This window comes from Poecile atricapillus, chromosome W, assembly GCF_030490865.1.
Source record: "Poecile atricapillus isolate bPoeAtr1 chromosome W, bPoeAtr1.hap1, whole genome shotgun sequence".
NCBI lineage: Eukaryota > Metazoa > Chordata > Aves > Passeriformes > Paridae > Poecile > Poecile atricapillus.
In genome coordinates this window covers 50,099,818-50,114,288 of record NC_081288.1, presented here as the reverse complement: position 1 = coordinate 50,114,288, position 14,471 = coordinate 50,099,818, and the positions used below count along the sequence as shown (strand labels likewise).

The window sequence follows — 14,471 nt, the reverse complement described above, 5'->3', positions numbered from 1 at the left end:
AGCAATGTGGCAGGCACAGATGGTGGATGACAGGTTATGCTGTGTTTCAGTGTAGTGTCTGCTTATGGCAGGGTAGACCTCCAGCAGCAGGCAAGAGCTTATATATGTCCTTGCATATATGCATATCCTTTTGGCTTTTATGTATGAAGTTTTCTTGTCTTGCTTCTCAGTGGGCTTTCTTTTTTTCATATGAGATTTGGGGTTTCTTGTCTAGATGGGTAGATATTTGACATCAGTAAGACTGCTGTTAGGCTACAGAGTCCTTTTGTGCATCATGCCCTAGTGCATACACTGTTTTCCATTTCAAAATTAAGCTCTGAAAGAAGATTACAATACAGAAAATCAAAAGCACTATTGCTTGGTCTCATGGCCTGAACTAGGCAATATTTTAATTCAGCATTTCAAGTACAGTAAGAACAGAAATGAATAGCTGAATTGCTATTTAGCACGTTAACGTATTTTTAGCATTTTTAGGAGTGAGCTCTTTGAGTGGCTTTTGGGTATTCTGTTTTGATTCTGAGTGAAAAAATAGCAGTCTATTGTTTTAGAAGTAACAATATAAGACTTAATATTTGGCCATTGTAAGTATTTGGGAACATCATTGCTCTGGCGGATGTTTAGTTTCTGAAGCATGTTTTCTTTCCAGCTCCATTTCTGTAGCTCTTGTCCCAGCCTGAGCTCATGACCTCCCTTCAATGGCTTTGGTGAAGCTGCAGGGGAAGCTCAGTGTGCACTTGATGTATTGAATAACATGCTTTAGTGGTCTCCACCCCCCAACCATTTCCTCACATTTGGGATATATGGAGTGCTGGGTCTATAGCATCCATTAAGCAAATGTGAAATAAGGTTTGCTTTTCATGGTGTGTGAGTGGTATGGATGGCACCAAAAATATTGGCAGATATTGGCACTTTCAGCTTGCAGAATTCTGAGGTCTGATGCATGTTAGTGTAAGCATTTGGAATAAAACGCTTTCTGTCCTTCGGGGTACTTATGATCTAGCTAATAGTGTTCTCCAGGACAGGCTTTCCATTCAGGCATCGTAAGGCTGTGCCTAGGTTTTTTTCTGAGTCCTGTGCTTTGAATTTTCTGCTCAGAAAATTGGCTTAATGATTCTTTCTTTTGACTTTTTTCACACTTTATTAAATTTGAGTAAGCCTGTTTGTGCTAAGATGCAACTTCTCATGGTAATAGACTATTTTGTTAGCAGTAGGAATATTAATTTGTATTTTAATGTTGCAAATAATTGAAACATATTATATTTTTCAGTAATTGCTGGTTTTCGAGGGACAGTCCCACATGGCCTATCACTGGAGATTGGAGACACTGTTCAAATATTAGAGAAATGTGATGGTGAGTTCACAGGTGATTCCAGTGATAATTTTAAGTTTTGTGTATTGATGGTTTGAATCCCATTAATATTAATTTATTTTCTTAAAGTAACACATTTTTGAAGTCAATAATATAATACATATTGGTCTCTTAATTTTTTTCCCACAGCTCCAGTGAGCTCTAATCTCTATAATAATTAATTTGCAGTACATTGATTTTTATTTAATCTCTCTGTTTAATAAACATTTACAGAGGATAAGTGTTGTAAAAGAAAGGAAGTCTCTCATGGTTCTTCTGCTTTCTTGGTTTTTCTGAGGGAAACCTGGCTGCCATCAAGACATTTTCAAATTAATTCAAATTCACAACTTTGAATCTTAAAGCAGTGTAAGCATTCTCTTCTACCTCTGTTTTGCCTTAGAGAATGCAAATATAATTTTAGCAAATGTCTGTTGTTAGTGTCAGAGAAAGAAAGTTGCATTTTCTTTTCATAATCTGCCTCCTTAACACATAAAACTCAGCACATTGATTCTTAAAATAATTTTAAATTTTTTTTTATAATTTTGGATCATATAGGTTTTTTTTTTAATATCATATGAGGATTATATATGGTGAAGCTTGTAAGAAATGTTCTTTTAGAAGGCATAGGATCTATTCTGTTTAATCAGGTACATTATGAATTTCATATAGCATTGTAGTTGATAGATGTAGAACCTGAAGTCCAGAAATGATTTGCAAATATTTTGAGTAAGTAAGGAACTGTTTTGACCAGTGTGGAGTCCAATGCAGAATTTAGCTAGGTTACATTGTTAGAAACATTTAGGGGTACAGGGTTAAAATGTAATTCCTGAAATTGTGTGAATGAAGTCATCCAAATACGAACTGGTTTAAATTAAATACCTTACACTGTATGGAAAAATCTTTTAAATTAATGTAGTCTGACAGCACTGTGAAATTGTCATATCTGTCCAAAAGGGAAAGATGAAATCTGTTTTACATATGTAAATGATTTGCACACTTTAAAAAGCAATATGTGCTTTCTTCACAGGATGGTACAGAGGATTTGCCTTAAAAAACCCCAATGTTAAGGTAAAGGTCAATTGCAGTTTTGCATTCTTGGGCAAAAATGTATATTTACTTTTTAAAAGTTAATAATCTGCTTGTAAGCGTATGATATTTACTCTTAAGAGAAAACCAGAGCTTAGTGTTAAGTATATTACTGGTACTACTTTAATTAGATTTGGACATGGATTACCTTTCTGAAATGCTTCTATGTATTAGGATAATACATTTTACAAATCTAGGGCTGTGGTGAATTTTCTTTCATTTCAAAATTTTAGATTTTCCACTCAGAGGAAGCTAAGTTGAAGGGAAGAGACTACTGAGAATACAAACTGTAAAAACTGTTGGAAAAGTTGGTTAAACTGTGTCTGTTTTTCTTGATGCTGTGAATTAATTTAGAGCAGCCAGTGGAGACAGCCAGTTTATAGGAGCCACACGCAGAGTATCAATTGAATAAAAGATATGTGTTGTCACATAAAATAAATGGTTCATTTTGGTTTTCTTTGATGTGTAGTCTTTGATTTTGGTAGTAGTATAGTATTCTAAACCAGATGTCACTGATTTATTTCTTCATTCAGACATGAAAACTTACTGAAATTTGTGTTTCAGTGTCTGTGTTGTATGTTTAAGTTTTACTTGTCTTACTTGTCTTTCTATTTTCTTAACTTCTCCTGTTGTCTTGCCTCTGGGACTGTGCAGATTTTGTTTTTCATGGGAAAGAAAGATCTTAAATTATCTATTGATCTTTTAACCTGCATTGTAAGCTTTGCTCTGCTTTTTCCGTCCTCATTTCCAAGATTCTTCACCTTCAAAAAAAGGCACAGACACATTAATTTCAAAAGTTTCTAGGGGCTCATAACAAGTCCTTGGCCTTTTGTACCAAGGCCTGTGATCTCTAATCATATAAATTTCCTTTCTTTATATGGAAGGTCGATGCAAACAATAAATTTAGCCACAGAGTCTAATTTGATGTTTACTACTTTTACCTCATCGATGTGTATTACAGTTTGATTTATAAGACATGAACAATTGTGGTTTGCTATTGCATCTTTTGTGTCTTTTGTTGCAATTCTCACCACATGCTTGCTGTCAGTCTTGCTTTGTGGTCTGTCAAATGTGTGATGCAAGTTATGAATAGGTTTTCTAAACATGACTTGATGTGTGAAGAGATGAGATATATATTCTCTGTTTTCATAGTGTGAATGCAAACAGTTTTCTGAATTGGATTTTTGAAGGGAGTCTCTCCAAAAGTAAAATCATAAGAGCACCTTGTAATTCCTCTTGCTGTTGGTATTGCTCTGTCAAGATTTTTCCCGTGTTATTCTGGCAGTTTTGACCCTGGAGGAAGTTCCCTGTGGCAGCAGGTCTGCAGTGAGGGTGCATATGCCATAAGGACCGTCCTGTCCCCTGACACACTGTCACACCTGTGGGGCTCTGGGTCCTACAGTCCCTGGGACATGCTCCCCTGAGCTACTTTGCATTACAGAAGAGTAGATGCATTTAAGAGGGCATTTGCCTCTACATAGTAGATTTGATTTTTTCGAAGGCCTAATGGCTGTGTGAGAAGAAAATGGGACCCCATCATCACAAAGGAAAGCTGTACGCAGCTGTGCTTGTTATGGAGACCGTATATGTGTTTTCTGTCACTGCTTGAGCTGTAGTGTATTATTTTCCCAGCCAGAAGCTTGGAGCTGACTTGCTTCATTTTGCTGGGTCTGGTTTGTGAAGGTCATTGTGCTGTAAGAGCAATAGGACTGTGGCAGCAATGCTGGGCGTTCAAGAGAATGGTGCCCTTAAACAACTGGAAAAGGGCCGCTCCTGGCAGACATGGGCTCTTGGATAGGCATCTACCACAACTTTCCTGTGCACTGCAGGCAGAGAGTAGCCAGCAAAGTAGACTCTATTTTGATTTTCTTTATTTACTTGACTTTCTTTTAATTCAATATTGTTAACTTCATTTACTCTGCTTAATTTTAAAAATCCCTGTTTGAAAATCCTTATTTTTAAGATGGGGTTGATAAGGCATTATCTCCCACAGCTGATCTGTTTCTTTTCAAGGTGGGAAAAATGAAAAAAACCATCTGCCATAAGGGAGCTCTCAATCTTCTGCATGTTCTACATGTGTTTATCTTCTAATTTTCTGAAGTGTTGAACAATTTAAACTCTACTGAACATGGCATTTTAGTTTCTGATAGAGCTATACTGAGTATTTATTGCATTCTTTCCTTGTTTGTGTTTGTTAATTATTTGGAAGACTTTGAATTCAGCATTCATTTGCATACTGAATGATACTAAATGGAATGCCAAACTCATGTAAGAGGACTATTTTTCCCTAAACTTTTTTATTTTTCAGGGCATATTTCCATCTAACTACATTCACTTGAAGAATGCATGTGTTAAGAACAAAGGGTATGTGTGAAATGTTCTGATTTCAAATATTTAAACACGGTCAGTTACTTGTACCAAAAATCTTTTGCTTATAAAGTAAATAATTTGGTTATGTTATGATATCTTCAGCTCACTGCCAGAGGACTTCAAATGGTTGTCTTGAGCTAACCTGATATTCCTGCATGGGCATAAAATTGGAATGCTGTATCCAGAAAAGACACTGAATACAATTGGAAATATCATTCTGCATTGTCTAGAGAAAAGGGAAAATAATTATGTTAAGTTTGGCTTGAAAATGGCACTGCCTTAATTTGAAAAAAATTGTTCTGTCCATAAGCTGTCTTTTAACCTGCTGTTAAATTAAAATAGCTGTTTTATTTGTGGGCAGTAGCTCTAGCGTGGTAGACAGTTGCCATTTTACAAAAAAATGGGTAAAATAATTATCAGTTTAATGGCAAAAGATTTTGCTAAACCTGTAAATGAATAGAGAAGCTTTTTCCTTTACTTCTTTTCTTCAGGTGATGGACAGCCAATATTTATTTTTGACAACAGCTGATATGTTTTCACATTTAGAAGAGCTGATAAAAAGCAGAGCCATTGGTTAAAATTAGTTTCAAAATTTTGTTCTGGAATTCATGTTGTCTGACTTAAAAAAAACACTGATTTTTTTTTTTTTGATTTTTTTTTTTTTAATGTGTACAACTTACCTTGATGGTATCACTTTTAAAAATTTAAAACTTGAAAGTTTTCAGTGATCTTAGCTTAACAGTTTTTTTCGCAGTTTTATTTACTTTGTAATTGTTCATACTGTATCCTTTATTTGTATTTATTAGTAGAGAGGTGATACAAAACAGTTTGAAAACTGTTTAGGTAAGGGCATTTCTCATAATAGATGGATGCCTGAACATGAAGTGGTCTTTGTTTTGGGAGCATGAATGAGCACATTGAAGATCCATTATTCATGATGGCTAGAAATAATGAGGAAGACTGTAAAAATATTAAAAGAAGTTTCATTCTCACAGGTGAAAATGTCCCCACATTGCTATTTAACTACCTGTTGTCCACTATGAAGTTAGAGCCACATGTGGTTTGTCATGCTCTAGGGTCCTTTCCTCCTTTTAAAGCTGTAGCTAAAACTGAAGGTTCAATGAAACAGAATTGTAAGCCATGACAATAAAATAAAATTTAAAAGCAGAATAATTTTTGCTAGGGGAAACCATGACAGTACTTGCATGGAGTTCAATCTTTGTTGCATCAATTTCCTTTTTTAGGTTGTTTCTCATTCAGGCTGTATTCCCTGCTGCACATCATGGCCAAGAGCTGTCACATTGTTATGTTAATTTAGTAAGAGAGACAAGATATCATGAAAAAAGTAATCCAGGCATGAAAAGCTGAAGTGTCAAGATCCCTTTGGAAACTATGGGATTTGTTCTGCTGTGAAAGTAGTTTTTGATATGCTTATCTCATAGTGAAAACAGCTCACCTTGACTTTTCTAGGGCCAAGACTTTGTGTGGGGATTAAACTATTTTCACCCAAAGTTTTTCCATGGGGATGCAATAAATGAATAAAAAGTGTAATGGTCTGAAGGAGAGCTCGTGTCGGTTGATAGACATCACTGTTGGCAGTAGGAAGTCTACATGTTAGTAACTGCAATGGGATTAGTAATGCTTGTTCCATATCATGTGTTCTTCTGCATGTTACAGACAATTTGAAATGGTTATTCCAACAGAAGATTCTGTTATTACAGAAATGACATCAACTCTAAGAGACTGGGGAACTATGTGGAAACAACTCTATGTGGCAAGTACCTTGAATAATATTGATTTGATTTAATGTCATCTCAGAAGGTGCACTTTTGTTTAAATGCTCTGGTTTAGTTGAAGTAGATATTTCCGAAAAAAAACCATCACATTCAGTTTCTTTTTAATTTTTTTATTAATAACTTGAAATTTTATTTTGAGCTTCATAGTGTTACTAGCATGTCTCTTGTATTCACATGAATAATAACAATTCAGTAGGACTTATCAGATAGCAGGACCAAAGATACACCTGAATTACTGATTATTCAATTAGGTTTTTTGTCTGCAGAAATGAAAGCTGTATATACTAGTGTCTAATGGAAAATTGTGAAAACACTGTCAGCATACCTCTATAAAATTCCTACAAATTCCTTTTTGTCTCTTGTTTCTAATTCAAAGGCTCCTTCTATGACCATTTTCCCCTTGGTTTTCTTTTACTTATAATGTTCCTATTTCCCTCTTGTTGTTACAGCAGTAGTTTCTCTTTTTGGCAACATTTTTCTTCACTGCTGTCATTATTGCATGTTCGGAATTACCCTGGTTTGCTTCCTTACCATACTGAAAGCCAAGACAAACAATAAATTAATGCCCTTTTAGCAAGCTTCTGAAGTGAATGAATGTAAAGTAAAAAGAGCAGATGTATCAAATTGCAATTTTTCAAAGTGCTTGGAATATAAAAGTTGTTGATGGAGAATAATGATACTTGTAAATGAATTTTAAGTTTTACTTACACAGCAGAAGTAGCTGAACTTTATTTGTATGCCTTTCATTCATAGGAAGAAGGAGAAGGGATATGTGCTTAGGGTTTTTGGCAAGAATTAACAGAACAAATCTTAATAGGAGTGTTTGTTCAACTTTGTGTGATGAATCACTTAGATGAAGGTTGTAGTAATTTTGTCAGGCTAAAGGTTCTCAAAAAAACTATGTAAAACTACTTAGAAATTAGTAAAGGAAGGGTTAATAGATTCTTCCAGAACAGAGGTTCATTTATGGGAAATTGTTATGCCCTTAGCTGGTATATAATTGGAGTAGGATGTGGTTTCAAAGCAGTCATATTCACGTAATTTCTCCTACTTCACAGTTAGATAAAGAAGAACTGTCTGGACAAGATTCTGTCTACGTGATACTATTTATTTATGATTAGGTAGTGTGTAGAGTTATATCAATGCAAGGGAAGGTTAAAAGAAATTTAAACTGTGGTTCAGAGTTTGAATGCTCAGAGCTATTGCTTTTTCTATCTGTTATGTATATGAGTTCAGATAGTCTTGAAATACAGATGATATATTCAGTTTGGATGAGACAGCAGCACAGAATGAACATGCTCTTGGAACAAATCAATGCTTTGTTGTGAAACACATGAACATTTTTTGTTGAATTTTTGTCATACCTGTAATGTACATTAGATTAATTTAGTGTGAGAGAGACACAAGGAGTTGGACTGGAATATTGGAATGAGTGTGCTGCAGAGACAAGGTCTGTGGTAAGGTCTGAAATTATTTTATATACACACACTCACATGCAGGTAAAATGGTCACAATGGGATAAAAGACTAAGTAAAGGCAAAAAAGAGTTTTCCTAATTTCCTCATCATGAATGTATTTATTAGGATTACCAGCTTATACAGGTGATATAGAGGCAATCGTATTTTTATCTCACAGAGGAATGAGGGGGATCTCTTTCACCGGCTGTGGCACATAATGAACGAAATCCTAGACCTGCGAAGGCAGGTCCTTGTTGGCCACCTCACCCATGATCGAATGAAGGATGTCAAGCGACACATCACTGCTCGTCTGGACTGGGGCAACGAGTGAGTGAATATAGATAAATTGTATTGAAGTTGTAAAGCCAGTTCTTTAGGTTGACTGTAGAATGCTGAACTAAAGAACAAATTCCTAACTAGCATTACCTTTTTTTTTTAATGGACTTTCTCCTTCATTATTTTTAAGTCCACTTATGTTTTGACAGTGAAATGTTGCTTATTGTTTTATTCTGCTTTTTTATATCAGTGTAATTTATGTAGCAGCAGTATTATGTATAAGAGAATTGCATTGATTCCAATTGATTCAAAAGCAGCATTTTACATCTTTTTAATACACTTGATACCTGGATGATGCATTTAGCATAGCTTTGTGCTCTAACTGAAACTATGTTGGTTGACATTGCTTCTGTTTTAACTTGGTCACACTATTTAGTTCCTGCTTGGGCATCTCTAATATACATCCAGCTACTGTGCTCTGCATCTTTCTTTAATCTGAATAACTGAAAGGAGCTAACACAAATTGCATTATCTTACATTTTTTTAAGCAAGAAGAAAACACTTTCTGGCATTTAGGTGCTGCTTCCAAAGTCTCTTTAGCATATATTTATACAGCTAAATGCTAACTAAAGGGAGCAATATTCCACAGTGGAATTAATTGAATTTCCAGGGTTTCTACAGCTGTGTGAAAGCGTAAGTACCTAACAGAGTGAAAGGGTTGTGACTAGATGTGTATGATTACCTGTCTGCTTAGAATTTTGCAGAAACTGGATGGAATTAATTGTGAAGGTTTTTGCAATGGACAGTTTCTGCTCTTTAAAACGTATTTTTGAAAAACTTTCTAATCTTGTTATTTTTCCTAAATTCAGCATGACTGCCTTCATGTCCTTATGTGTTCTTAAACATTATTGCTTGCTGCTGTGCTGAAAATAAATTGTATTTGTGTTGATTCAAGCTCATTTCTTTATTTTGTTCAGGGGATACAGGCAAGCAACTTTGATACCATCCACTCCAAACTTAAAATAAGCTGGTGTTTTGGCTTTTGATGGATTTTTTTTTTAATCTTCCTTTCCATGGTTGTTATTCAAATTGACAGTACTAGTGCATTCACACTGAAATGTTCACGATAATATGAAGGACATTGCACATTGTCCACAGTGTTAAACAGATTTAAAAATTCTGAGAAAACATTCTATTAATGTTGCAAACTGGAGAAAGGTAGTGAGTCAAATGTGAATGGTGGATACAGCCAAAACACATCAAAACAAAACCAAAGTCAACTAATTGTAGAGTAACAATTAATGTGTGCATTGTTTATTGTAATGAACAACAAACACATGCAGAGTTAATTTGTTTCTTTTTAAAGTAGAAACTACTTAATGTTATTCCATTTCTCGTACAGACAGCTGGGGCTTGACTTAGTTCCAAGAAAAGAGTATGCTATGGTGGATCCTGAAGACATCAGCATTACAGAGCTCTACAGGCTGGTATGTGAATGTAATATTTGGTACTTTTGCTACCAAATTACATAGTTTGATGGTCACTCTTTTCTAGTTAACCAAAAGTACCAATTTTGATTTTTGACACAATCAATTAGCATTTCATAATGCAATGAGTTTTACAATAAGGAAAGAATTTTTTTAACAGGTATGTCATCTCTACATCTGTGTGGGATTCTTTTATTTTATATCAGCTTTGTGTGTGCGCACATGCTTAGCTTAAATGTCATTTGTTAAAAGTTTTGGTTTCTGATATACCATTAAAATGATGACTGTTAAAATGAATTTAATCATCAATAAAAGCTTATGGGACTCCTTGTCATTAGAGCTTTACCTGGCTCTTGAGCCTGTCTAGATAAGCTTTGTGGAAATATAATAATGGTATAATATTTTCACAATTAATCATACTGAGCTCTTGGTACTTTCTAATATATTAATGTAAATAGCAGTTAAATTGCATAAAAAAAGCTTTCCTTTGGGTGTAAAAGCCCATCTTGATTTACTAAAACCAGCACTGATATTTCTTATTCTGATTAAATCTCCAGCAAGATCTAAGAAAAATTGCCAATTCATTTATGTAGGCTTTGGCTCATGTTTAAGTACTGCAGCTGTTACACAGTTCTGAGCTTTATGTGCTTAAGACAAAGCTTGTATTTAAACTGAATTTTATTTATGATAACTTTTGTATTTAAATACAACTCTCCCAAAAGCATCATTGCTACTAGATTTTGTGGATCTGAAATAATTATGTATTTTTAAAATAATTTTTAACTTGTATTTTACTGGTAACTTGTAATGTCTAACCTAATAGTAAACTCTTTGTGCTAAAATCAGTATACCTTTGAATGATTTCAAAGTCATATATAATATTATGGAATGCTGTTGAAGCACTAGATGAAATATGGTGAGGTATCACTAATTGTAAGAAGAAACATACAGAGGAAAAATAACCCAGAAAACTAGTAATGGCACTCACTCATGGAGTGTACTTTGAAAAATAAAAAGTGGGGAAAAAGATAAGCTCAGTATGAAGGCTATGTAGCTTAGAAAGATTGCTGTTTAAAATTATTTTTGTTACAATGTAAGAGAGGGATAGTACAACTTAATACTGTCCTTCTCTTAATGGGTAACTAAAGTGCAGAAGGTATAAACTGTGAAGTCAAATCAAGACAATTTATTAGCTGGTATGAAGCAGTTTGCCAGAGATCATAAAATGTGGGTATGACTGCTTCTCCCCAGGTTAAAATACTGATATTTAGTCTTGTGCAAAATCATTTTTTAATGTGTTTGAATACTGGAGTGTCTGATCATTGACTGTTTAAACCAGCTAAGGAATACTATGCTGTTATAGCACAAAGCTTTAAAGTGGCTCCATACTTTCAGAGTACAAAAAGATAAAGTTCCAGAAATTACTGTTTTTCTCCTGAAGATGACTGTGATGAAGTGTAGCACTGGGAAAGTAAATTCCCTGTGTAAAAAAAAAAAAGAGAAAAGAAAAAATACAAGCTAATATTAAATTTAAAAAGATAATAATTTGAATTAAGAAAGTAGTTCTGCATTATATATTTTACCTTTTTTTGTTTTGAGAATTTTATAATTGACTCAAACTGGTCAGTGTTTTTGTGGTGTTTTTAGATGGAACATCGCCATCGAAAAAAAGACACACCAGTACCAGCTAGCAGCCACCATCTTTTTGTTCAGATGAAGAGTTTAATGTGCTCCAATCTGGGAGAGGAACTGGAAGTAATCTTTTCACTCTTTGATAGTAAAGAAAATCGACCCATCAGGTACCATATGATTCCTATTCAAATATTGGTTTTACATAAGTTTTACAATAAATACTGTATCTTTTGATCCAGGTAACGAATTTCACATTTAGAAACAAGGGCAAGGTGTTTTTGTTTCATGAGAATATTTTGCTTCCTTCTGAAATTTGGTTGTTAAGATTAATGGTTTGTAGTTTCATTTAAGGTTCACAAAAATGTATAAATCTGTCTTGTTTACTTATTTAACCTTCCAGTTGTTTTTCATGTGTAGGAATATATATACATGTATGCATACAGAATGGTTATTTTTCAGTATCCCTATTTTCATCTCTCCTAGTCAGTGCACATTCAAAACTTTGAACTTTTGCTTTCTCTGTAATATTTGTGAGATGAATTCTCCTTGGTACATGAGATTGGAGGGCTGTCTTTAATCAATGAATTAAGCATCTTTTTTATAAAAGGAGCCTTTACTTCTATGAGAAGGTGCTAGCTCTTCAGTGGAACTGTCAAAATCATTCTGTCCTAGAGTTTAAATTCTGTGAGAGACCTGATAACCTTTGGTTTTTAAAATACTCAGTAGCTATTTCTATTTTCAGAATTCTATCTGGGAGAGAAAACATGGGAGTGATTAGTAGTGAAACCACTATGCATTTAATAAATATGAGCACAGGAGGAGAGTACAGTTAGTGCAAGAGCTGAGTAAGCTCTGTTTGAGGAATATGCCAGGAAGTCTGATCCATTAAATGGCTTTGCAGTGGTGTTGGGTGTGGTGGGTTGACACTGGCCTCCAGCCAGCCACAGCCACCCTGTCACTCCCCTCCTCATTTGGACAGGGGACAGAAAATAGAACAAAAGGCTCACAGGTCAAGATAAGGACAGGGAGAGATCACTCACCAATTACCATCACAGATAAAACAGATTTGACATGGGGACAATGAATTTATTACCAAGCATATCATAGTAGGATAATGAGAAATAAACCCAAAACTTAAAGCATGTTCCTTCACCCTTCTTCCTTCTTCCTGTGCTCTCCTCCATCCACCCCAGCAGTACAGGGGACTGGAAATAGGAACTGTGGTCTGTTGGTCACACACTGTCTGGCCACTCCCTCCTCTTCCAGGGGAGGACTCTTAATGCTCTTCCTCTGCTCCAGCCTGGGGGCCCTCCCACAGGAGGCAGTTTTCCATTATTTTCTCCAGCTTGAGTCCTTTCCACAGTTGTTGTCTTAAATATGGCAGTAGGAGTTTGTGGAACTGTGTGGAACTTGGGCTGAATTTGACAAAATAATGTCTGTGCTTTGCAGTGCAGGCAAAATAAGTAACCAGTACTTTGAAGGAAGGGTATACTGAGTACATTAATTTTTTTCATTTAGTGACATTATGTATACACAGTTGGTGTTACAGGGTTAGCTGTTAAACACTGACATTTCATTCTGGCCTGCGCTTCAAACAGTAGTCACCAAAATACAGTTTCCTGTCATTTTGACAATCAAATGTGCATCAGGACATGTTTGTGTTCACTCCAATGAATGCCACAGCAGGTGATAGATTTACGAGAGCTGCAGACTTTGACAGAAAACAATTTGAAGTGATATGGATTGCTGAAAACAAGGTTAAGGCAGGTGGTGGTGATGTGAAAGCAAATGGATTTGATTTCATGTTACATGAAAGCACAAATTCTAGAGCTGTTTCTCATGTGCTTGCTGTGATCTGACCTTTTGTTATTGATTCCTGACTCCAGTGCCTGTTTTCAGATGCTGTGAACTTCCTCATCCCATTACTGGCATACCTTGAAGAAACGTGTTGTTGCAAATCCAACCTGCCTTCTAGGGCATGGGGGGAATGACAGGATAACCTTTGTGAAGATAGCTTGCACCATCTGCAAATCAAACAAACATACCATCCCGTAACAAAGAGAAAACAAAACCAAACAACAAACACAATAAAAAAAGCCCTCCCAAGAAACAAACAGAAATTTCTCAACACACTGGAAAAGCTAAACCTAAGAGAGCTATTATAAGAACAAATTAAATGCAAGGTATTTCTGTATTACAGACTGAACTTTGGAATGCAGAAGTGTCCAGGATGGATACTTACATGGTCTGCCTGGACTAGACATGGAAGTGACTTAACCAGTTTATTACAGAGTTAAACCAAAGCTGGTTGGTTGCAGTGCACAACAGTGTGGTACAATGTTTAACTTTTATTCTGTACAAATGGGTGGGCTATTTGAGAGATCTTTAGGCCCTTGTTGATGGATGCTTGAAATGAACAATCTCCCATAGAAGAATGATGATGTATGAGAGGAGACAGTGTCCCCAGCCCCCGCAGTTCACGCCCTGCAACGATGTCAAAGCATATGGGCAGCAGTGCAGTTGAGGAGCGTGGATAGGCAGACTCTTCTGCTCATTTCTAGCAAAAGTGCAGGGCAAAAGCTGTGTGTGCCAACATGTTAGAACCTGTCACAAACCAGTTGTGTCATTCGTCCATTGGTTTCCTAAGTTGTCATTTTGTGGTCCAGCTAAAAAATGTAATGAAAAGAATAGATGAAACTTGTTATTAACACAGGTTAAAATAGAATTTTACGAATATAAATGACTTAAAATGTACTTCTTCAAACCATTGCTTATATTATTAGAATTTTTGGGGCTTTCTTTGGACTTTGCTGCTTAATATGTTAAATTTTGTAAACACTGTATGTGTACCAAACTTTGCTCAGGTGGGTAATCCTGTTTGCTTTAATTAGACTATTTGAATGCATAGTAGTGTTCATTGTCTACCTCATATAAATTGACATAAAGCAAGTCAGCTCCATAGCCCCTTAAAGAATTCAGTTGGAGAGAGTGAAGAATTCAGATTTAATAATAGAATTCC

General features: G+C 35.4%; 1 protein-coding gene across 1 annotated transcript in view; it reads left to right on the top strand.

The window, feature by feature from the left end:
- The window catches only part of LOC131592193 (dedicator of cytokinesis protein 4), a 226,090-nt gene that overhangs the window by 82,134 nt on the left and 129,485 nt on the right, over window positions 1–14,471 (top strand). The window contains exons 2-8 of the mRNA XM_058863535.1: window positions 1,268–1,351; window positions 2,376–2,416; window positions 4,743–4,798; window positions 6,482–6,578; window positions 8,236–8,384; window positions 9,736–9,820; window positions 11,468–11,619. Coding sequence (XP_058719518.1) covers window positions 1,268–1,351; window positions 2,376–2,416; window positions 4,743–4,798; window positions 6,482–6,578; window positions 8,236–8,384; window positions 9,736–9,820; window positions 11,468–11,619 — 664 coding nt within the window. The remainder of the gene's footprint in view (window positions 1–1,267; window positions 1,352–2,375; window positions 2,417–4,742; window positions 4,799–6,481; window positions 6,579–8,235; window positions 8,385–9,735; window positions 9,821–11,467; window positions 11,620–14,471) is intronic.